Genomic DNA, 23,040 nt, shown 5'->3' with positions numbered 1-23,040 from the left:
TTATATTCCTGACAGCTTTTGATAAACCAACTCTAACCAACCATACAGCTAGCTACATTCATGCAATTACCAAGAAGCGAGAGGAAGTCGAATGTACTGGATTAGATTAGATTAGATGAGACGTTTATATGCACATATTATAACACTGTTACATGTTTATAATTGTTACCATGTGACCTGTACTTAGCCCAGTGGGGCAAATATGTGCAATAAAGGTCTCCATTCATTCATTATTAGCTTACAACACAACCTATTCACCCATTTTGGTCTATATGAAGAAGAAAAACATTTTTTTCTTAAATCAGGAGAAAATTAATGAGCGCGCGGATGTCATCCATGTATAAAATTTACCTGCTGTGGCCTTACCTTCTAATGAGAACACATCACTTTCAACTTTCCGCGTAAAACTAATTTTTGCATACTTCGTCAGTACGTGATATTGCAGACAGGATTTGTAAGCAGTGCACAGCGAATACAGTGGAAAATAAAACACATGTCATCTGTGAATGTCTCCGATTCGATATTGAAAGAAACAGACTACTTGAAAGAGTGTCCGAGATCACACCAAGCTTTTCATTGTTAAAAATACACACAAAAGATACACTTCCTACTAAGATCATCGAATCAATCTATCATAGAAAATTTGAGATATTTTTTATTATATTTTTTAGGTTTTCAAAGCAGAAGTCAAACCCTGCAATAGTAATGTAGGTTTAGAATCGTATTCGATATTCTGTATGTACATACAATCACTTAATCTTTACATGTTAGGATTTAGATTATTTATCTGTTTCAATCACTTCATGTATTTGATTTTGTTCGCTTGCAATTAGCCCCATGGGCATGAATTTGATATAAAACCTTCTTGCATCATGGTACTGGCGTACTTAGCGTGGAAGGAATACCTGATCATCATAATACAAGGTGAAGGTGATATTTTAGTTGATTTTACCCATAGTTCTTCGCTCATCTAACCACAATTCCAAGCGGGGAATATTACATGTCGTTTTTACGAACTTGAGACGAGTTACCCATGATTCTCTGGCAAGGTTACATGCTGAGTGTGTCCCGTTAACTAGGCAACAGCGGGCGGCCACGTACGTTTACGTTTAACGGCAGACCTCAGATTTTTCAGCATGATAACTCTATCGCTTTGGTTCTTGAGGGAAATCCTAGCTGCGGCATACAGCTAAGTACCTGTGTACTTAGTCCCAAGAGCCAGACATTACTGCATTAAGTCGGTCATTGTCGGTATTAGATGTAATGGTAAAATTGTCTGGGATTCGTGCCAGCCTATTCAAGATATTAGCGAGAGTGCGTTTCGCTTGATTAAGCTTCTTGTCAACACATTGACACGACACACAGTATAACTAAAGGGAAAGAAACAAATTTGATTGATTAAGAACCGTAAAAAACCGAAGGTGGTGCACAAGGTTTTTGGTTTCTCATTTGATCTCTATGAACAAACGTTACCATTTTTAATATATGTATAATTTGATATGAATGATCCACGTACACATTATCAGAATCAAAACCGCTGGAACTGATTGGAACATATTGGAACATGTATAAATGTATTTTCATTCAGAACAAAATAAGGGTGACGAAATAAGGGTATATACGGCGTATCGGAAGGCTGCCATCCTTAGTACCACACTCTCACATTAATTTGTATCCCAATTGCTAAATGCTGTATCTATGTATGTTTTGTAAAGAAAAAAGCGTCAAAAAAATTTTGCGTATTTTAGAAACAGGTTAAATATAACGCCATAGAAATAGACAACAATCTTTGTATCTCATCAACACAACTTGATCATAATTGCTTTTCTATGTATCATCATGTCTGTACACTGTTATGTGAATGTTAATAAAGGTTGGACAAAAATAAAGAAAAGAAAGAGGGGTAACGACAAGATAGCAAGAACTCCTTAATATCCTGTCACATTATCCACGATCTTCGGACGTACATCGATGGAAAATCGGCCATATTTAAGATCGACAGAGGGTTGCGCGTATTTTTCACCTGAAAACCGTCCCTGTCACATATAAGCCATACTTTGTACCTTGAACAATTGTTGTGCAATAAAGGTATCATTATAAGCGAGGCTAGAGCGATTGCCGCAGAATCGTCGTCCGATCGATTTTCAGATGTGACAGGTGTATAATGGCGACAGTTGCCGAATAACTCCCTACTGGTAAGTTTGGTAACCGTTTATTTCATACTAGGCACAACTGAGTTAGCAAAATTTTCTTTCGTGTCCCGATATCTGGGACAAAGTGAATTGCAAAACAAAGCAGCATACGTCTACCCCGAGGACATTTCCCACAATTCCACTACAAGGCCAATCTTAACACATATCCTCGGCCTGAATTCACACGTGTCCCCGTATCTAGTGCGAGGGAATCCCCATCACTCATTGTCATGTATCTAGGGCGCGTACTGTAAATGCATTTAAGTTCGCGGGGATTTAATTTTGAAAATGGGGTCTTCGCGGTTGTTTTAAGTTCGCGGTAGCGCCATAGACAAAACCGATGATGGAAAAATATTCGCGGTTGTTTTAAGTTTTAATAAAGTGGCCACCATGAAAACTGCGAACATAAAACCACCGCGAACATTTCTGCGTTTACAGTACTTGGGTGTGGTACTGCAGGCGAAAAATGTCTTTGTTGTAGATTTCCTAAAAAATGTTGTATTTAAGCATCTGAATTATACACGAACTTTCAACGTGATGCATTCGTTGTTATCAATAATTATAGAAAAATCAATTTTAATAGAGCCATAAAACCATCGCCACTGTGCACCGTTTTGGCAGATTTCTTCTATTGTATGAAGTCAAATTTTCCCTATCAAATGCTGTGATATCTTTGAATGTAACTGCCTCAGAACATTACAAAATCAGCTATCGTGTATACTTTGATAATCTGTTAATTTTATGTACAGATTGGATGCGTAATAGAAGTGTATTTATTCCATTTTTTGGCGCCAAATATTCCTTATCAAATGCTGTGAGATCTTTGAATGTAACTACCTCAAAATATCAATAAAATCATTACATTAACTGGCTAGCGTGTACATTTCATTATCTGTAATTCTATGATAAATAGCTATAGGACTAGTAATAGAAGTGTATTTGTTCCATTACTCGACACGATAACACAAAGGATTTGAGATCGATATATAGAAGACCTGTCAGCAATGTGTCTAGTTTGTTTTATTTTCCACATAGACTTAAATAACACTCATCACATTCATAACAAGATTAACACTTTGATAAAAAATCACGTATGCTAACAACGCGCAGATTTTCTTTGCTCTATCTTCCTTGAGTATTTTCTAATGTGCAAGAAATGAATAAAAGGCAATATTTAGGTCTTTGTATATCTAATTTCTATGTAGAAAATCACAATTAAAATCTCCACTCTTAACTCCATAAAATCTCCAATATTTTACTACATACATTTCAACGATGATCATTGACAGAGACCTACATTTTTAGCTGTTCCCATTGTCAAACATCGTGTTTTCCATCCTCCATGTTTTCACGTTCTAGTTCAAGCTGATGTCACGTCGACTACATGATGGTACAAGTTCAAGATCTCCCATCATCCACTCGAACAAATAGTTGACCTTCCTCAGACGATATTTGGAGCACCGAGTCTCCGTCAAGGACATACACCGCCAAATCTGGGACTCCTCCGCAATTTTGGGTCACGTGCGCCCACTATTAGGTCGTTATCCTATTTTACTAGGCCGCCTCTCTAAATTTCAAGGCCATTTCCACGCTCTCTCCTCCCTTCCTAGGTCAGTAACCTCCCAGTAGGGGTTACTAGCGGTCACATACAAGAGAGAAACCGTTGGAAAAGGAGAGAGGTGGATTATGGGTAGCATATCATTGGCCCATTTTATGGTTGGTCATGACTGAATATGGAGTGGAGTGTGGTTTATTGCCATGCGCGAAGACAGGTATTGATTTTTTTTAAATCATCGTCAAAGAAACGTCCTCGTTCCCTGGCGGTTGCTAGGTAACAGATGGAGAGGATGGGGATCTCAATTTACATCTTTCTGCTCGTGTCGGTTTCGCTTTTGATAGCACTGATAGAGCATTGTGGGGGTTTTGTCTCACAACAAAGACACGCAATGGTTAGTAGCGTTGGAAAATGGTTTTAAGAAACAGTCATTCTGCATTTATAATGCTGAGCGGTGCTAGCATATTTAGTCATAAGCTATCAGTTATCAAAAATATAATAAAAAAACATTTTTCAGCAACACTTTTCGGCATCAGACAAAGGGGAATATCGAGACAATATCGAGACGATCACCCCTTGTGTGCATGTTATCAACTATTTTCATTACCATTATTATTCATTTATTTCATATATTATATTTGAATTTTTCAGGTCACTGTATGTACAGTATTTGTTTTATTATTTGTGCAACGCAGGGCCAAGCCGTGTCAATCACTGAGCTAGATAAAAATGAAAGAAAAACTAAAAAATTAGAATTTTAAAGCTGATTGGGCTCCTTAGCTCCAATTAATGTAAGGCACGAAATCATAGCTGTAGCTGTACGCAGGGCACATTGCGTCCTTATTATAACAAGGCGTTAACAACAACCTTATACGGCAAATATACGATAAAAATTCATATTAAAATTTCCTAACACCCGGCATTAAATCATTGTAAGTCATTGTTAAAATCTAAACGCAATCTATTTGCAGTTTTTCGATTATCTCAGTTTTATACAATGTGCTGAGAAGCAAGATTGGAATAACCTTTCCCAAAAGAATCTCTATATGTCTCCGCTTTTCACACTGATCCAGTAAAATGAAATATAGTACATGATCTTTGTATTTCATATGGAGAGAGCAAACGGTATGCTTAAGCTTGCCATTTTCCGCCAGGAAGACAGGGAGGAGTGGAGACGACTTTCAAGCTTGGCTCGAGTGGGAGCTCGACCAAAGTAAAGTAAATATTAGTTTTCCGTCAAATCCAAAGGTGCCATGTGATCGATGGTGAGAGGTATGTTACGTGGCTGAATACTGTCTCCGAGCAAGCTTGAAATTGGAATCACTACCCGGGACCGACGCACATGCAACGTCTGAAGAAAGAGATTAATATCATTTTAGACGACGCCCGTAGAATAGGTAATTTCTGTTTGGAGCGATCATCATGACGTTAACTGCCCCACTTGTGTGTTAGATACTAGTATAACTTATTGGCCATGCCAGTACACTGTCCGGATCACTCAGGGGACTAATAAAATATCTTCTATGCGGATTCTTGGTGTTTGTCGCAATGGGAAAATAAAACCATGAGATACAAAAAGAAAAAAACAAAACAAAACAAAAAACAACCAAGTTCTGCTGTAGTACCAAGGTCACACACCAGGAGACCGAAATTCATCTTGACCTTCGTCTTCCCAACACCTACCCACCGTGATATAAAATATCATTACAATCCATCCAGAGGTTCTAAAGATATGCTGACCACAAATATTCGGAAACACGAGCAGACAGACAGATACACACACACACACACACACACACACACACACACACAGACAGACACACCAAAAACTATACCTCCATTTTTCATGAAGGTAACGTTAATTATCTAAAGCAAAGGGCCACCAAGAAGTGGTAGTCCTAGCTGGAGTTTTATGTGAGTCAAAGCAAATTTTTACTTTATTTTATCCTATTTTACTGAAGTTGCAGACATTTACCGTCATCCACATACTATTACACACACGCGAATATGCACCTGTATCAGTACAGAGACAACACGTTCTCTTTCCCAGGATCAACAGCAGACTGCTCTGGGATCAAGACTTCACCTCTGACCTATGACGTCATGTACAAATTTGGCGACTGACACAAAAGGTGTACGTGTGCGTTTATGATGAAACCGACCTTATATCATGTATTGCCTCACCTAACTGTGTCATTTCCTGCGTGATTCTATAGGAGAGAAACATCGTGGGATTGGAGAAACGTGGAAAGTGGTAAAGTAAGTGATCTATTCTGGGTACATTCTGGAGTAGATTTGGTTGCAAAATACCAACGTTGAAACCCGGAAGTGATTTTATTGTAGTGGGTGCTTTGACTTCTTTTCATGTTTGACGTATCTGTCAGTCTGTTAAACAACGTTATTTGATGTTCCAGCTGGTCTCATCATTTTCAAGAATACAAGAATTACAAAATCCAATATCATGCTTGCTGTCCGGAGCTTTCAGGTGAATATCCATAGAATTTTCCTTTCTTCGCATGACCTCCAACAAACTACAGTTACTGTAATAAATCTGTGCACATTGCCTTCACTGGCTTTAGAATATTGAGACGTTTACAGTCACTTAGATGACGTGGTATTTTAAGTAACCAAATGAAAATACTGAAGAAATCAGATCAAACAGTACTAGTCAAAGTCAAACCAGTAAAATCAACTCTAACAATCTCTGTGTTACTACTGAACGTTACATATTATATAATTCGTGTCTTGTGTGTTTAGAGGCTAGCAGGCTCTCCTGCAGTCTCCCAGATGGTACGCCACAGGATCACGCGAGGCTTGGCAGACGAGGCTAAACAAGCTACAGAGAAGATAGTGGTGGAGACTCCTAAAGGTGTAGGTCTTCAGGTAAGACAATATTGTTGTAAGATTTATATTTATTGTCATTTTTAAAGCCATTGTGTTTGTGTGGCATCCAATGGTCAAGTGACTAGGCTAGCAGATACAAGTTTGAGAGTTTGCGGGTTGACTCATGACAGTCCTTGATAGATGGTTAACCCTTGGGAAGGGCACTTGACTTGATACCTTTACTCCATCCAGGTGTATTATAATGGATACCTGGCTTTGGTTGGGAAGGTATCAAAATGGCAGTGAAAGGAGGAGGAGGAGCTCTGACCATAACCTTAAGACACCCTACTGCCTCAAAAAAGTATTTTTTCTTAAAGCCAAGAAACACCCAGTGACTTCGTAAGTTGCAGCAATGTTACAAGACTGCAGTCCCACCAACCATTTTTTCTTCAACTATAAATCATCCTACAGTGTTCTAATGATATACCATGTTTTATACAGGAAGCAGGACAGAAGTCTATCCCTAAGCCTGGAGAATATTCCATTGTCTACACAGTCGGTGGGGAGAAGCACAAAATAGATATAGTGGGTGAGTTGGTAGTAAACTTATGATGTAATACTAATACTCTAATTGTAACAACACACAAAGTTGTAGTCTCAGGTCCAACTTGGTCAGTAGATATCTAGATAGTAGGGCAAAACATTGCATTGGCAAAGTTATCTTTTTCTGATGATGATGGCTGTTTCTTTGCATCCGAAGATCAGTGGTTAAACCTATAACCGTATGATAAGTCTTTCAGATTTGGTCATGTTATATATCTTTTGCAAGAAATAATTGCTGAGCACTATTCTTTTATTATATCATGCATGCTATCATAGACAGACATAGATGAGTATGGCTACTTATTTTCTAACATATAGTATAAGATAATTCGGTACATAATATGACCTATTTTTTCTTTTTCTTTTTCCTTCAGTTCGGCAGGGAAGGTGGCATCGCAGGTTTAGGCGACTGGCAATCCTTGCTGCCGGCATTGCTGTGGTGGGAGGGGCATGCAGGATGATGAGTGCCAGATGGGAAAAAAAGATACGGGAGGGTGGGTAGATAATAACCTTCCAGACTCTATCTTCCAGTAGATTTGGGTTACTATAATATTCATCTATGTCCTCTAGCTTGGGGACAGAAAACATGACACTTACTTGTGTACTCAAAGCATGACACCTACTGAAAATGTTCATGGTGAATTTACATTAAACTTTACTGTTTTTGCTTCATTGCAAACTTAAAAACACTGCAAGCATTTTTTCTGTCTTCTGCTTATCCACCCCTAAGTCCCAACTTACCAGCTTACAACCACCCTGAACAATCCAATTTTCACTTATCGCAAAATCAAATCTCACATACTGTACACTTCCCCTTTAAAAGCTGTATTTTACACTGAGTATTTGGGAGATTAGGACTTGGAATATATTTTTGTGTAGTTTTCTGAGTACCATTTACAAGGATTTCTTACACATGATTAGCAAAGAGTTAAAGTTGATAATACTTTATGGAAAATTGTGATCAACTACCGGTGATACACACATCCAGTCTGGCTTCCAAGTTAACTACACCGTAATACTCATGTGTTCAAATTAGCTGGGCTGTTAAGGGTTAAAAGAAGATAATATTTGTGTCATGCCAGATCCTCAGATGAAGGCATTGTGGGACAGGAACAAGAGGATCACAGCCTATCACGAGGCAGGCCACGCCCTGGTCGCCTACTACACCACAGATTCCCCGCCCATCAAGAAGGCCTCGGTCAAGTCCTGGGGACCGGCGCTGGGTCATGTGAGTACAGAGGGGTTTAACTTTCTCTGTAATCCCAGCTTACAGATTTTGTATGGTCTGACAACTTCTTTGTACCATTGCTCAATGACAGGCTTTTGCTAGTTTTAGCTAGGACTTTATTATAGGGGTCCAAATTTCTTGGTGAGTGATGTGACTGTATGTACTGTGTGTGTGTGTGTGGGGGTGGGGGTGATCCAAGGGCATCCACCTTCCATGGTGCCTGGTATCCAGCCGTATTATAGCTCCAGAGTCCTCTCGAGAGGACAGAAGACACTCGAGAGCTATAATACTGCTGGATACCAGGCTAGAGTTTTCAAGAATCATGGTGCATTCTAAGGTATCCTTTGGGGCAAAATTACTGTCCTGCTGGCATCCCTGGTCAATCAGAAGTTCATTGCTTGCCAGAGAATCTAATCCCAGTGTAAGGGCATCCAGGTTGTCCAATTTCTTGTTATTTTAAGACCGACTTTGGCAACAACTTGCAGCCCATTTTGGATTGTAAAATGTTTAGAAAGTGTGTACATTATTTGAGAAAATACAACTGTTGCAGACAATGTACAAGACAAAAAAATTCCAGCTTGTTTGTTTTGTCCTGCAGGTGTCGTTCCAGTTCCCCCGCAGTAAGTGGCTGATGCTGCAGACCAAGTCCCAGCTCCTGGCACAGATGGACATCGCCATGGCAGGCAGGGTGGCAGAGGAGATGGTCTTCGGCCCTGATAACATCACAAAAGGTAATATATAACTGAGGGCTTGAAATACTTTCTTCTGCATACCTGCACAGGTGCAGGTAACATTGAAAATTACCTGCACCAGACAAATTTTACCTGCACCACTCAGAATTTTGGAAGTAATTGATCATACAGAAACTATTTCTTTCATACTTCATGGGTGGTAACAATCAATGAAGCAAGTGAAAATCCTCAATGATGAAACATGAATATACAAATGTGTAAATTACCTACAAGTACATTGGAAATACCTGCACTGCTCCAATTTTACCTGCACTAACTTGCATTATGCAGGTGGTATTTTGAGCCCTGTATACGGTAAGTCCTAAATGTTTCTCAGTGATTTTATTTTTGCGGGTACCTCCCTGCTGAAAATTTATGACACCGCAAACCATTATATAATATTATGAGAAATGTGTTACAGAATCGATTAAACCACTATTTCAAAATATTGCAAAAAACTTTCCTTTACCTTCTAGTTCTACATAACCACAAAAATGTATTCTTGACATTACTGTGATTTGAAGTTTGTGTTTATATGGTTTCGTTCAATAGAGTTTTGAAACAAGTTTAAAAACATCCATTAGAGTGTCATGTTCACCAAAGTTAGTTTTTTAAAAGATTTGTGTAATGTTTTCCTCAGGTGCCAGTATGGACCTCCGTATGGCCAATAACGTTGCCAGCTGCATGGTGACAGAGTATGGGATGAGCAAAAAGGTGAGCATTATAGCCAACAACTGTAACATCACTAGCCACTTATAAATATCCAAGCATTATAGGCTAGCTGTATCATACTGTTCTCTTTGCTTCAATTTCCCACAATTGTCATTTTCTTTAACATGAAAATTATCCAAATGTTTTGCTGGTCATGAAAAATTGGCAGAGCTTGAGGTTTTGTGTTTCCTATTCCAGCAATGGATTTATTTTATTATTGGCTCAATTTTTCTATGTTGACAAATGCTGGATTAAAGTAAATAGTATCAAAATCTCCCTCATGATAAAATCATACTTGCCCAACTTTGCCCGGGACAATATCGGACTAGTGGAATTGTCCTACCCTGGCTACATCTGAACAAAACCATTAAAAAGGCAGTAACCGATGGACTTGTTGTTATGATTTTGCCACGAAAAAGATATTCTTGGAGATTTTAGAAGTTTGTTTGTTGGTCCTGGACAGTTCATGACCTGTCTTTTGTTTGTTGTTTATCAGCTTGGTCTACAGGTTCTGATTGGTGGACCATTCGGCACCATGGGGGCCACGCCCGAGACAAGACAGACAGTCGAGCAGGAGGTCAGGAAGCTTCTACAGGTGGGCGGGATTTGTTTGTTTATTTGTCTAATGTGACATCTTCTTTGACTCAAGATCCTACTAGAATAGAAGCATGTAATACATGACTTTGGCTTACATTATAATTAGCAACAGGCCAAGTAGTCTTATGGTAACAAGAAGTCTTCAGCTGTGTTCTTGAAACTCATTCAGCACCAAGGACAGCCTCAACTTTCTGTAACCTTTTTCCTTTAGAGATCCATGGTCACTGCAAGCAGGATAAATTCTGATGCAAAATTTGTTTGTTATGATTTTTGGCTTCCATAATGGTTTTGAACCTAGGAAACAAACTAAGGTGTTTTCAGTGTTTCAAATTATCATGGAAGCTCATCCTTCGTCAGAATCAATAGCTGAAGACTGGTCGTTGATAATTTGTTTCATGTATACCTTGGGAGAAAGCTTAGCATTGTACTAGATGTGTTTGGTATTCCACATTTCTGACTAGTTTCCCATTCTATTAATGCTCAAAAATGAATGTTGTATTGTACGATATATTTAATTAAAGTTAAACTAAAAGTAAAAGTTGCCAATACATTCTGTAACACCGAAATATGTAGGGGTGATGCCTGTCTCCATTTCTGTAGCCCTTGGGCCACACATTTGTGCAAGCCACTACAGCAGGGGGCTAGTCCATTTGGGCTAACTCTGGGACCCATACTTTTCCTCATTAGTGCTAAGCAGAGAAAGCCGAATGTACCACTTTCAAAATCTTTGGCATGACTTGGCTGGGGATCAAACTCCTGACCTACCGAATGCAAGGCGAACACTCGGCCATTACCATATAATTTTATCCATTCATTATAACATCCTTGTCTTCAGGAATCGTATGACAGAGCGTCGCGAATGCTGAGAATGTACCGAGTGGAGCACGAGAGACTCGCCCTGGCACTGTTAGAACACCAGAGCCTCACTGCTGAGGAGGTGAAAATGGTCATCCGTGGTGAGGAACTCAAGCACAAGAGAAAGGACAGAGAGGAGTAGGCCAGTGTCATTCCCTGTGATGTAAAACAAACATTAGACTAGAAAGGCAACATTTTTGCAAAAATGCAGAATGTTTTCCCTCTAGCCTTGTGTCAAGCTACTCGCATACACTACTATACCTGGTCCATTAGGCTATTAAACCCAAAGTAGTGTGTACAAGTAAAAAAAAAAAGAATTAGGGCTATGAATGGGGGTATCTGAGTAGCCTGACGTGATAGCTAGTTCAGATAGACAGCCAAGGTAGGCAGGCCTGATGCACAGCCCAGCCTTTTCCATAAACCTTTTTTGCTAGGAGTAAGAAAGAAAAAGAACACATGTCAACAAAAACAGTATGTTTTCTCCTTTGGGAAAACATAATAATTGCCTCTGGTGACATCAAATTCCGAAGTTTAAGCATTTAACTGAACGAAAATAAGCTTAGAATGTAAAACGAAAAACAAATGAATTTCTGCATGCTCTAAGACAACCAGAAATGCATATATCATGTTGTGTATCTGGGGCCTAGTATGAAGGACTTGAAGAGACATGTTACTTTTCCAGGGTGCAACTGTTGTAGACTTACATATCTGATTCAATGCTCATCTTCTGAAGGGAGGGATTTGGAGTAAGAGGAACATGCAGGTTAATATAAACATGTACATGAATGTCATCTGGAAAACAAAAATCTGTGTGGCCTTATGAGATTTCAATTACAGTGTATCTAATATTTGATACACTGGAAAAAAGTATCATTAGAATTTATATATTTCTTTGCTATGGTCTTAATTTATCAGGTGTATCTAGTTCACCAGGTATATGATATATGGTAACATTAGGCCACACCAATTTAATTTCTTGGTTCACGGATTTTTTCACAAAAAATAAGGAGCGAGAGGGCGAAATAAAAATAAAAATTGTAAAATGGTTGGGGTAAAGGTAACGGCTATCCAAAACATAAAGAAAAAAAGTTTTCAGCTTGAAAAAGTACAAAAACACTACACTATTGTACAGTAACAGCACCTGTACCCACACTTTAAGGAGCTTATAATATAAAGGCCAATTTGCTACACCAGAAAGCTGGTGAATGGCTTCATTAATGGTGAAAATTTGCTGAGTAGTAATCTTTATTTTTACCTCCATGAAATGTCATGGAGGTTATATTTTACCCTGCGTTTGTGTGTGTGTCTGTCTGTCTGTCAACAAGATAACTCAAGAACGGCTGAATGGATTGGTTTCATACTTGGTGTGTTGGTAGGGTGTGATGAAAGCTGGAAGTGATTAGATTTTGGAACCCCCTAGCGGCTTCCCTTGGTACTGCAGCGCAACTTCCGGTTTTGCTATCTCGTGTTCTGAACAAGCTATGGCCCCAATTTTTGGGTGTTAGATAGCTCTTGCGCTCAGAAATAAGTGACATAAGTTTGGGCCCCCTAGCGTCTAGTTTTGGGATAGCAGGGGCATTTTTGTCAAAAACTTCTGAAGACGATAACTCAAGAAGGGAACAGCGGATTGTCACGATTTTTGGTATGTAGGTACCTCAGACAATGTTGTACAAAATGAAATACTAATTATGCAAAATTATATTACATTTGCATAATTAATGAGAATATTCTATCATAGCCATTTTTTCTATGTATCTCTTGTCCCTGACGTGATATGGTCTTGACATTTGGGTCGTAGATAGCTTTCAGTGTCATGACAAAGTGGGCCAAGTTTCAGCCCCCTAACATTTAATTTGGGAACTGCAGGGGCCTTTTTGTCAAGACATTCCAATGAGGATAACTGCAGAAAGGATTGACGGATTGGCATCATATTAGGCATGCGGGTACCTTAGGCAAAGATGTTCATAATGATATACATGTTCTGCAAATGAGAGCTTACTTTGCATAATTAATGAGTAAATTGTATAATTCCATTGTTTTCAATAACTGGACTTCAATAAATGTAACACATGTTGATTATGATAGGTAGAATATAAGCAGGTACCAAATATGGTAATGAGGAACTTATTTGCATAATTTATGTAAAAATTGCAAAACCGCTTTATGATCAAAAATGGGAATTTTATAATTGTGACATGTGTACGTTAGTCAATGATGAACAACACCATGCATAAATTATCTTAATGTGTTAGTCAATTGCATGAAATTTATGAAAGCTCTAAATTTTCATGGAGGTATGAGGTCGCCGAACTCTAGTTTACCCTGCGTTTGTGTGTGTGTGTGTGTGTGTCTGTCAACAAGATAACTCAAGAACGGCTGAATGGATTGGTTTCATACTTGGTGTGTTGGTAGGGTGTGATGAAAGCTGGAAGTGATTAGATCTTGGGCCCCCTAGCGGCTATCCTTGGTACTGCAGCGCAACTTCCGGTTTTGCTATCTCGTGTTCTGAACACGCTATGGTCACAATTTTTGAGTGTTAGATAGCTCTTGTGCTCAGGAATAAGTGACATAAGTTTTGGCCCCCTACCGACTAGGTTTGGGATAGCAGGGGCATTTTTGTCAAAAACTTCTGAAGAGGATAACTCAAGAAGGGAACAATGGATTTTCATGATTTTTGGTATGTAGGTACCTTAGACAATGTCGTACAAGATAAAATACTTATTATGCAAAATAGGAGTAAATTTGCATAATTAATGAAAATATTCTATCATAGCAGTTTTTTCAATGTATCTCTTGTCCCGGACATGATATAGTCTTGACATTTGGGTGGTAGATAGCTTGTAGTGTCATGACAAAGTGGGGCAGATTTCAGCCCCCTAACATGTAATTTCGGAACTGCAGGGGCGTTTTTGTCAAGACATTCCAAAGAGGATGACTGCAGAAAGGATTGACGGATTGGCATCATTTTAGGGGTGCAGATAGCTTAGGCAAAGGTGTTCATAATGATATACATGTTATGCAAATGAGGACTTATTTGCATAATTATTGAGGAAATTGTATAATACCATTATTAGCAATAACTGGACTTCAATAAATGTAACACTTATTAAATATGATAGATGGAATATAAGCAGATACCAAATATGGTAATGAGGAACTAATTTGCATAATTTATGTAAAAATTGCAAAGCCTCTTTATGTCTAATGATTGGAATTTTATACTTGTGACATGTGTACGTTAGTCAATGATGAACAACACCACGCATAAATTATGTTAATGTGTTAGTCAATTGCATGAAATTTACAAAAGCTCTAAATTTTCATGGAGGTATGAGGTCGCCGAACTCTAGTTATTTTTTTTTCCAAAAAATTGGAGCGAGCGAATCCGTGAACCAAGAAATTAAATTGGTGTGGCCTTATAATTTTACTGACAGTTATAAGAAGACCAGGCACTTGAAAATGAATATTTGAATTGAAAATTACATATATTTCTTTTATTGTTTAAATTATTCCTTGTCTACTGTATATGTAATATAAGTGTCGTCCAATGCTGTGAATTTCTTTCAAAGTACCCCTAGTTGGAGAAGAACTAGTCGCTAAGGGGCCTAACGTACACCACTTATCGGCCTCAAGAGCTATAATCTACCACTAAAAAACTATAGCCACAGCATGTCTAAAACTCAAGATATCAAACCCGGAAGTTCTGCTTCAGTATCATTACAAGCTGCTAGGCTAGCCCAAAATCAATTTGTTTCCAGGTCTCATCAAGACCTATCCACATGGCAAACATCAATACAATCCAAGCGGGCATTCTTGAGTTATGCTGGTCTTTTACAAACACACACACACACACACACACACACACACACACACACACACACACACACACACAAATGGGATACCCAAAATACATTGGCAAAGGTAATAAATTTACATGAAATACCATTCAGATAAAAGCCATAAAAAGTAAATATTGCTGTAACGATCATCATTGTATTTTTTACATTAATGCAAAGTACAGAATACAAAAATATGGATTTTTTACCTCCATTTCATGAATAGCCTTGAGTTGTCCACGACCTTGGTTCTTCCCAAGGGCAGAGTAAGGTGTGCCAGCAGCTCTCTTGCACTGCTGGTTCCAGTCTATAGGGGGCGCAAGTGAGCAATACAATGGTAAATGTATCATGTCTGTGCATACATGCAGTTTCAATAGAGGTCCCGGGCATATGGCATTGGAAGCCGAGCTTAATTCACATGCAAAATCATGATTTCTGATGCTAAATTTACATTGAACTGTATACACTATTGTTTTAAATATTGCAGCCAGTAGGCACCCTGAGTAACGAGGCTGTTTTACGTGCTCGAGGTACCTCCTCCAACAGGCGACTCCCATTCTAAGTCCCTTCCAAAAGACAAAAAAATGCAATCCCTTACAACATGTCTCTGGGATCAAAATCAGGCCCACAGAGCCATGGAATTGGATACAGATGGCCAAGTAGTGGGGTTGGTTATACCTCTATAGGCCACTTGGCCACATTTAAACTGGTAAATGTGCCCAAAAAGGCCGTGAAGAGTTAATTGTGTGAAATTAATTTAAGTAGAAACAACTTGTACAGAATTGAATGTTTCTGGACTAACTAATTTAAGAGTAAGTGATTATTTGCCATTCAAACCTTTTCTTAGCTTCTTTTTCTCCATCCTCAGCAGCCTGGCCTCATCCTCTGTACATTCTTCCGTGTCCTCCATGGAGTCCACAACCTGTATAGAACACACTGAGCTTCATTTCATATGGCTGGACATTTGACAAGACACCTCTCATTGTCTGAGTACAGTCCCTGCTGTTAGTGAGCAATTAACCTGGTCCAAATATAATCATGGTCATGTTTTTGACTTAGGGTGAAGAGATGCTGTTACTGTAAATTAATGTAATCTGTAACCTTGGAGTGTCTTTGAGGTCACACCTTGACCATTATAAAAAAAAACTGTACCTCCCTGAAGCTGCAGCACTTTGGCAGCCTCGTTGTGACTCAGAGAGAATTTACAGAGCACTAGACGAATTTTACTCAATTGATAAAAAGCAAATTCTTTCACGCCTGTGGGTTTTATTTTCTTTTATACCGGTACTTGACAATGTATATTTTGTATCAGGTTCCCTTATATGGTCAAGGGTAGCACATATAAAATTTAGGATGCAGCGCCACCAGCATGCAATGTGCTGCAAATCAGTGAGATGGTCACTTACAGTAATTAAAGCGACTACTTTGTCCCCAACTTTTTCAAGTACTCCATGTGTCACACATCAAATCTCCGTTTGAAAAAACAAATGCACACATTTGGCAGTTACAAGTCCATCAAGTGATGAAAGAAAAGAGGTTATGGTTATCAAGCGAACTTTCATTATTGTCTAAAAAAAACAGTCAAGAGGCCACAGACCTGCGTGAAACATGCAAATTCTTGGAGTGGTGCATCTTGGGATGGGCCTCTCACCACGTTCTTCACTGGTGTGATGACTGTTGGTTTCTTGAACTCTGGAGGGAGACCAAGTTTGTTTGTTTTCAAAATATTTCAAAGCCACTTTAGTTCTTGCAATTTACTACTGATGTCAAAAGCATTATTTCTTCAAGAAATTTTTTGTTCAGTGATAGCTTCAACAGTAACTTGTGATAATGTCAATCATGTAACTTTGATAAATGTTACGTCTTACCACACTAATTTCAGGTTAAAATTTCAGTTATCTATTTTTCCAAATTGGTTTCCATATCTTAATACATGGATGAATATGCATAACAGTTTTTGCAAAGATTTTGCAATAAAAGTCTCATTTTTTGTGATTGATGAATATGATTGACATAATTGATAACTTGCTTAACCACATAGTAATTGGATAGATTGCTAATGTGAATAATCACTTCTTGTAGCAATTTTTTATAGATCTGAATAGATACAATATTTTACAATGAAAGTAAATGTATTTGTAAACAGAATCTGATCGGTTACAGTCCTATTCTTTTACATACTGTAAATGCAGAAGTGTTCGCGGTGGATTAATATTCGCGGTTTTTGCGGCGACCACTTCACCGCTAACTTACCGGTAAATCCACCGCGAACATTTTTCTATTAATGTATTAGACTGCAGTCGATGGTGTTACCGCGAACTTAAATCCACCGCAAAAAGTCATTTTTCCCGCTACCACGAAATAAAATCCCCGCGAACTTAAATGCATTTACGGTAATCATAATTATAACAAAATGTAAATTACAACCAAAGATATACAGAAACACAACACAGGGAACAGAGTGCTAGTGGTTACTTCATGTTTTAATCATTAGTCACAATAATGTATTCAGTACATTCTTCAGATAGCTAGTATCTAAGGGCAATAGGATACAAAAATCTGAAGATTTAAACTATAATGATAATGCAAGGCATAAAAAAATAGTACAAAATATGTAGATTATTTTAGTACAATTCTATATCTGAGCAGGGAACAACATTCCCATAAGAACACCTACAGTTTGTACATGAATTTATTTACTATCTATAAAAAAATACTCTCAACGTCCCTCCAATTTTGAGATGATAAAATCTATACTTTGCGTATAAAAACATTGTGTACAAAGTTATAAAATCTATGTAAGTGGGCAAAGTTAAAGATCCTATAATAGCCTTTTTGAGACCATAGTGGCTGCAGTAGGTTGCAATTGCTAATAGACTATGTCTAGGGCACGATATACTACTGGTATTGGAAGGTGGAGCCCATCCCTCCCCTTCCGCCACCTTTTACCTCTCCATTTACACCTGGGGGAAGTGAGGAAAGTCATCCTTTCCAAAAGACAAAACATTCAGCATTACATTTGGATTACATGTCCGCTAGCTAGCCTGGCCTCTTTGCCATTCAATGCCACCCTATACAATTATCCTGTATACAGGTAAAGGTGGTAGCTCACTACACTTGAGGCACCGTTGTGGCACTGTGGGGTTCATTCACTGCAGCACTGTTGTGTTACTTTTGCTGATTTTTGTGTGTGAATTTAGATGTGCATAATACGTAAAAGTATGACTTAGAAGACAGCAAAATACATAAAACGTTCTTTATATATATCTCTGAATTTTGTTGAGTAAACTTCAAACCCCGCAGTGCTGCACCGGTGCCCCAAGTTCAGTGAGATACAACCTTAAGTCCCAAACATTCTGGAACTGCGGCTATAGCTAGAGACTAGACTAGAGTGAAGATGTTGCGGACTCCACCCATTGTAGACATGCGTAGTAGTAGTACTGCGACTGTTGGCCTTTAACTCTTTTCCTTGTCCGCCGCACGTCCGGGAAGGCTTCCTTCACCGACTTTCCCAGTTCCTGATCGCTGGTGTATCCAAAGTGCTGGCGAAGGCGAGCCCTCAATTCAGCACAACTGATTCGGCGGTCAAAAGTTGTAAATTCGATGTTCTGTCTCAACCTGGAAAATTACAATTTTTTTGTAAAGAATGGTATAAGACTAAAAGATTAATATATGTGCAGTAATTCTACCCTTCATTCTGTATGCAATACATCTAGGTGAAGTGATATAGGCACGACTATTGTAGGGGGTCCGGGGGTATCAACTTTCTATGGTGCAGAGTTTTCAAGAATTTTGAGCTAAAATGGTGCATTCTAAGGTATCCTGAGGGGCAAAATTACTGTCAGAGAGGTCACAGTAGAAGACTGTGAACATAGAAGCATCCCTGGTCAATCAGAATTTCATGCTTGTCAGAGGATCTGCTCCCAAGTACATGTATAAGTGCGTCCAGTGCGTCCAATTTCTTGTCATTTTAAAGCGCGTCCAAATGACACCTGGCTGCATGCCTGGCTAAAAGCCTGGTTTTACAGTAACTCACATTTTCAAAACCTCATCCCCGTGCACGTGTAAGGCCCTTTGCTAACTTGCCATTAACAACAAATACAAAATCCTACCTAGAACCCTGAATTCCACATTAGATTATATTCAACTCACCATTTCACTCTTTCCGGCCGAAAGTCGCTCTCGAGAGCGACCCTTTGACATGGTTGACTTTCTTTCTCAGCTCCAAATGTTTCCGTTTCACCAAAATCTGCTTGGTAATTAGAGGCGCTCGGGTTGTCTGGTGTTTCTAGGACTGGAAATGTCGAAGGGGAGAAAGCGATAGGCAGCTAGAAATCTTTGCGCAGAAGCTGGTATCGTTGCAGATTAAACAAGATTTTGCCCCAAAAAATATATAATTGCCGCTCAAGTGTAGATATGCAAAGATGAAGCCTTAATATCCTATTCAGGGCACGAAAAACTACCTGCATATGCAGGTAAGTGTAGGTAAAATTGGAGCTGTGCAGGTATTTCTGGTGTCTACCTGCACCTAACCTGCACTGATCCATGTACTGGGTATATACAGGTTAGTACAGGTAAAATTGGAGCTGTGCAGGTATTTCTGGTGTCTACCTGCACCTAACCTGCACTGGTCCATGTACTGGGTTTTATACATAAATGTCCTATATAATGTAGGTGTATATGGATTGTTATAAGCTGACTGTTACCACCTACAAGGAATAAAAGAAAATAGTAGCAATGGTTCCTGAACGAACAATTTTAGAATGATCCATACTTCCTACATTCAAAGTGGTGCAGGTAAAATTTGTCTGGTGCAGGTAATTTTCAATGTTACCTCCCCCAGTGCAGGTATGCAGAAAAATGTATTTCAAGCCCTGTACATGTATATATACATGTAGTTGTGGTGGTACTAAAGCAAAAAGTGAAGGTACAAGTGTAAAAGATTTGAAAGACAATTTGAGAGAGTTGGCCCAACAGTTATTTGTTTGTGCTGTGTGTGTGTATGTGTGTGTGTTAAACACCATCAACTGTGATGGTGCTTTAAGCCTTCAAATCAAAGTCACAGTCTGCCAGTAAAAATGAGAAGAAAAAAAGCTGAAAAGACAATTTGATATCATCACCATACCTGGAGGAGACAGGTGTCCCATTGCCCCCTCCTGACTGGTATATTGGTCTGATCCGGAAACCCTGAAGTCATCATCAGAATCGGACCCCTCCTGAATGACCTTTAACCCCACAGCATCACTGCACTTGTCCTGAAATGCTGACAGTTTCACTTCAGACCCTGCAGGCATCCAGGAAGAATTGCTCTCTTTTGAATGATGTTCCAGTTTAAGCCTCTTTCTAGGAATAATGTCCGGTTTAGTTGAAGGCCCAGGTTTAGAGTCAATTGTAGTTTTATTCCCCTCATCATCACCAATAAGTGATTCGAATGTGATGCCTCCATCTTCTGTCATTTGAGGAAAAAGTAACTGACTTGGAGAACCCTCCGTCTCCTGACTAACCGACATCTCATCATTCTGATTGGCTGTTGCAAGGTCATACCCATGATCCACTGGTTCTGATTTGACCTTGACACTGTGATGTTGGGAACTACTTTGGGGGCGATGCGTCTTTACGTTACTACTGCCTTGACTAAAACTGGGTCCGCTCAAGCTTGTTGTGCCCCCATCTAAATTACCCAGCCAATCCAGCTGGGTTTCAGTTTCAAGAAGTGCATCATGGGAAGAAGATAAGGCATTCTGGGAGTTTTGTGCTGTCTGTCGCTGTTCCAAAGAGGACAGCTTCTTGCTGACACGGTCCAGGTTCTGCTTTAGCGGAGTGAACAGCATTGTCAGCACTGACTCAATCCGCACAACCTGCTTCTGTATCTGTGACACATCTCTTCTCAGGGACTGTAACTCATGATCAGTCAGAGGTCTCCCACTGGTGTTTTGTGTTGCGATACTGATACTATTGTTGCCAGTTGTGGACGTGCTTGCCCTTGGTAGACCTTTATCTGTTCTAGCAGGGTTTTCTGCCACCTGTTCCACAGGCACAGATGCCTGTAGGTTCTGACCGTCCTTTCTTTCTTTATTGGGATTACAACAAAACAGGTGAGTTTGCTGTGAGTTGCTATAATCTGAACCACGTTCAAGTTGCATTTCACCATCGCTGGAGTTTGCATGGCTTCCCTCAACATTTCCAATTGTCGTACTCGTGTTGTTTCCTGCGTTACTTTGACACAATTCATCAGGATTTTGACGATCGCTGTGGTTTGACTGTTGAGTCTGCTGCGAAAGAAGATTGTCTTGCCCTTCTTTGTGTGATGTTTCCCTGTCACTTTCCTGCTCTTGTTCTTTTTCATCATTTTTGCCATGAGTAGAGTCTAAACCTGTACCTCTGTCATCATCAGGAGCTTCAGTTTGAAATAACGGTAGTGCTCCTGTAATTGAGGGTTGTAGAACTGACTGTGACTCTTGAGTGAGTTCTGTTTCTTTCTCTCCTGGACTTCTTTCTTTTTCATGATGTACCTTGGTCTTCGGGAGTCCTGCCATCTCTCTATCTTGTGTTTGAGACATCTGAGTTTCTTCTGTCATTTGAGACATCTACAGTAGAGAAAACAAAAGATATGAATAGAATATATATCCTGTGAATAAGAGTAATACAATGCAAAATTTATTATAACAAAAAACAATAGGTCAAAATAACAGAGAAGGCAGCACAGAGTATCAACTACATGTACAAGATGATGTACATTGTATAAAGATTCTGAAGTACCCTACCTGTCTCTACCCTTATAAATAGGTAGTTATGGTATAATTAGCCTAAAAAAGCAATTGCCAAAAAGGTTATGCTTTCATTAACATTTGTCTGTGTGTGTGTGTGTGTGTGCATGTGTGTGTATGTGTGTGTGTGTGTTTGTGTGTGTCTGTCTGTGCACCCGTGCTGGTGGACAGCATAATAGTTAAACTCTGTGAAACTGTGGATGGATCCTAATATTTTGTAGGTGAGTACTAGTATGGGTCAAGAAAATGAATGATAAATTGAATAATGGTCCTCTACCAAGTTTCCAGGAAACGTCTGTTTTTCTTTTTATATCTTAACAACATTTGTACAACACAAGTCGTTTAGAATGACATTCCTCTTATGGCAATTATGATAATCGTTAGTTCACCTTTATTCGAGGGGTAACCTATATCCGTTGTTTTTAAGAGCAGGGTATTTAGGGATGTCAATACGACGGACGGTTGTTTCAAATTACTAAAAAACTAGCAGTTTGAACTCACATTTTGTCGGCATGATAGCCCTAAATACCCTGCTTTTGAAAACAACGGATATAGGTTACCCAACGGATAACGGTGAATTAATGTTATATTCATAAAACATGTACCACAAGATCATCTTTCAAATGAAACTACCGATTTTAATCATCAATTAGCTACAATTAGTCTTATTTATCATCATTAATTTACCTGTGAACAGGGCAGTTCCCCAGTAGCTGCAACCACAGAACTATACTGTGATTCCGCAGACCTTCTCCATTTGTTGACTATCTTCTTGGCCAGAGAGATCACTTCCTCGTTACTACTGTTCCGGCGTACGTTGTTTACAGCCCGTCCGATCTGTGTCTCCTTCAGCAGCCTGACGGAGATGTCTTCGTCTCGCAGGGAGCGAAGGATCGTGATCGTGTCGTCCGTCTTTCCCTCGGAGACCATCGCGTTCAGCTGGGTGCTGATGGAGATGAGTCTGGTTTCCTCAGAGTCTGCCATGTTTTCCTGTTTGAAGAAAACATTCAGGACATTGCACATATTTGTATTATGATTAAAAAAAAAATACAAAGATTATCTGTTACATGATTATGACTACCACAGGTTATGAATACCCACTCCCTCTCATATCATAGAGGAGTCCGTCTGCATGTTTTTTT

At 39.1% G+C, this 23,040-nt stretch overlaps 4 protein-coding genes across 4 annotated transcripts; 2 read left to right on the top strand and 2 right to left on the bottom strand.

Annotated features, from left to right (window-relative positions):
• The first annotated feature begins 6,169 nt into the window (after positions 1–6,169).
• Positions 6,170–7,675, top strand: LOC118403503. Its single transcript, XM_035802228.1, has 4 exons — positions 6,170–6,232; positions 6,505–6,630; positions 7,072–7,159; positions 7,548–7,675. Exons 1-4 carry the CDS (start codon positions 6,209–6,211, stop codon positions 7,673–7,675), a joined length of 366 nt encoding a protein of 121 aa, XP_035658121.1. The 5' UTR covers positions 6,170–6,208.
• Positions 7,676–8,259: 584 nt separating this feature from the next.
• Positions 8,260–11,459, top strand: LOC118403349 (ATP-dependent zinc metalloprotease YME1L1-like). The gene is made up of 5 exons (XM_035802055.1): positions 8,260–8,401; positions 9,000–9,132; positions 9,773–9,846; positions 10,340–10,438; positions 11,276–11,459. The coding sequence occupies exons 1-5, from the start codon at positions 8,264–8,266 to the stop codon at positions 11,435–11,437; spliced, it is 606 nt and encodes a 201-aa protein (XP_035657948.1). The 5' UTR covers positions 8,260–8,263; the 3' UTR covers positions 11,438–11,459.
• Positions 11,460–15,205: 3,746 nt separating this feature from the next.
• LOC118403333 lies at positions 15,206–21,075 on the bottom strand. Its single transcript, XM_035802035.1, has 4 exons — positions 20,257–21,075; positions 16,729–16,823; positions 15,969–16,053; positions 15,206–15,438 (listed from the first exon to the last, which is right to left on the bottom strand). Exons 1-4 carry the CDS (start codon positions 20,960–20,962, stop codon positions 15,296–15,298), a joined length of 1,029 nt encoding a protein of 342 aa, XP_035657928.1. The 5' UTR covers positions 20,963–21,075; the 3' UTR covers positions 15,206–15,295.
• Positions 20,976–22,904, bottom strand: LOC118403502 (transcription elongation factor A protein 3-like). The gene is made up of 3 exons (XM_035802227.1): positions 22,586–22,904; positions 21,124–21,718; positions 20,976–21,001 (listed from the first exon to the last, which is right to left on the bottom strand). The coding sequence occupies exons 1-3, from the start codon at positions 22,880–22,882 to the stop codon at positions 20,976–20,978; spliced, it is 918 nt and encodes a 305-aa protein (XP_035658120.1). The 5' UTR covers positions 22,883–22,904.
• Between the last annotated feature and the right edge of the window lie 136 nt (positions 22,905–23,040).

This window comes from Branchiostoma floridae, chromosome 16 (assembly GCF_000003815.2).
Source record: "Branchiostoma floridae strain S238N-H82 chromosome 16, Bfl_VNyyK, whole genome shotgun sequence".
Taxonomy (NCBI): Eukaryota; Metazoa; Chordata; class Leptocardii; order Amphioxiformes; family Branchiostomatidae; genus Branchiostoma; species Branchiostoma floridae.
Note: the sequence above shows the minus strand (reverse complement) of the source record. Positions and strands in the feature narration are given on the sequence as shown.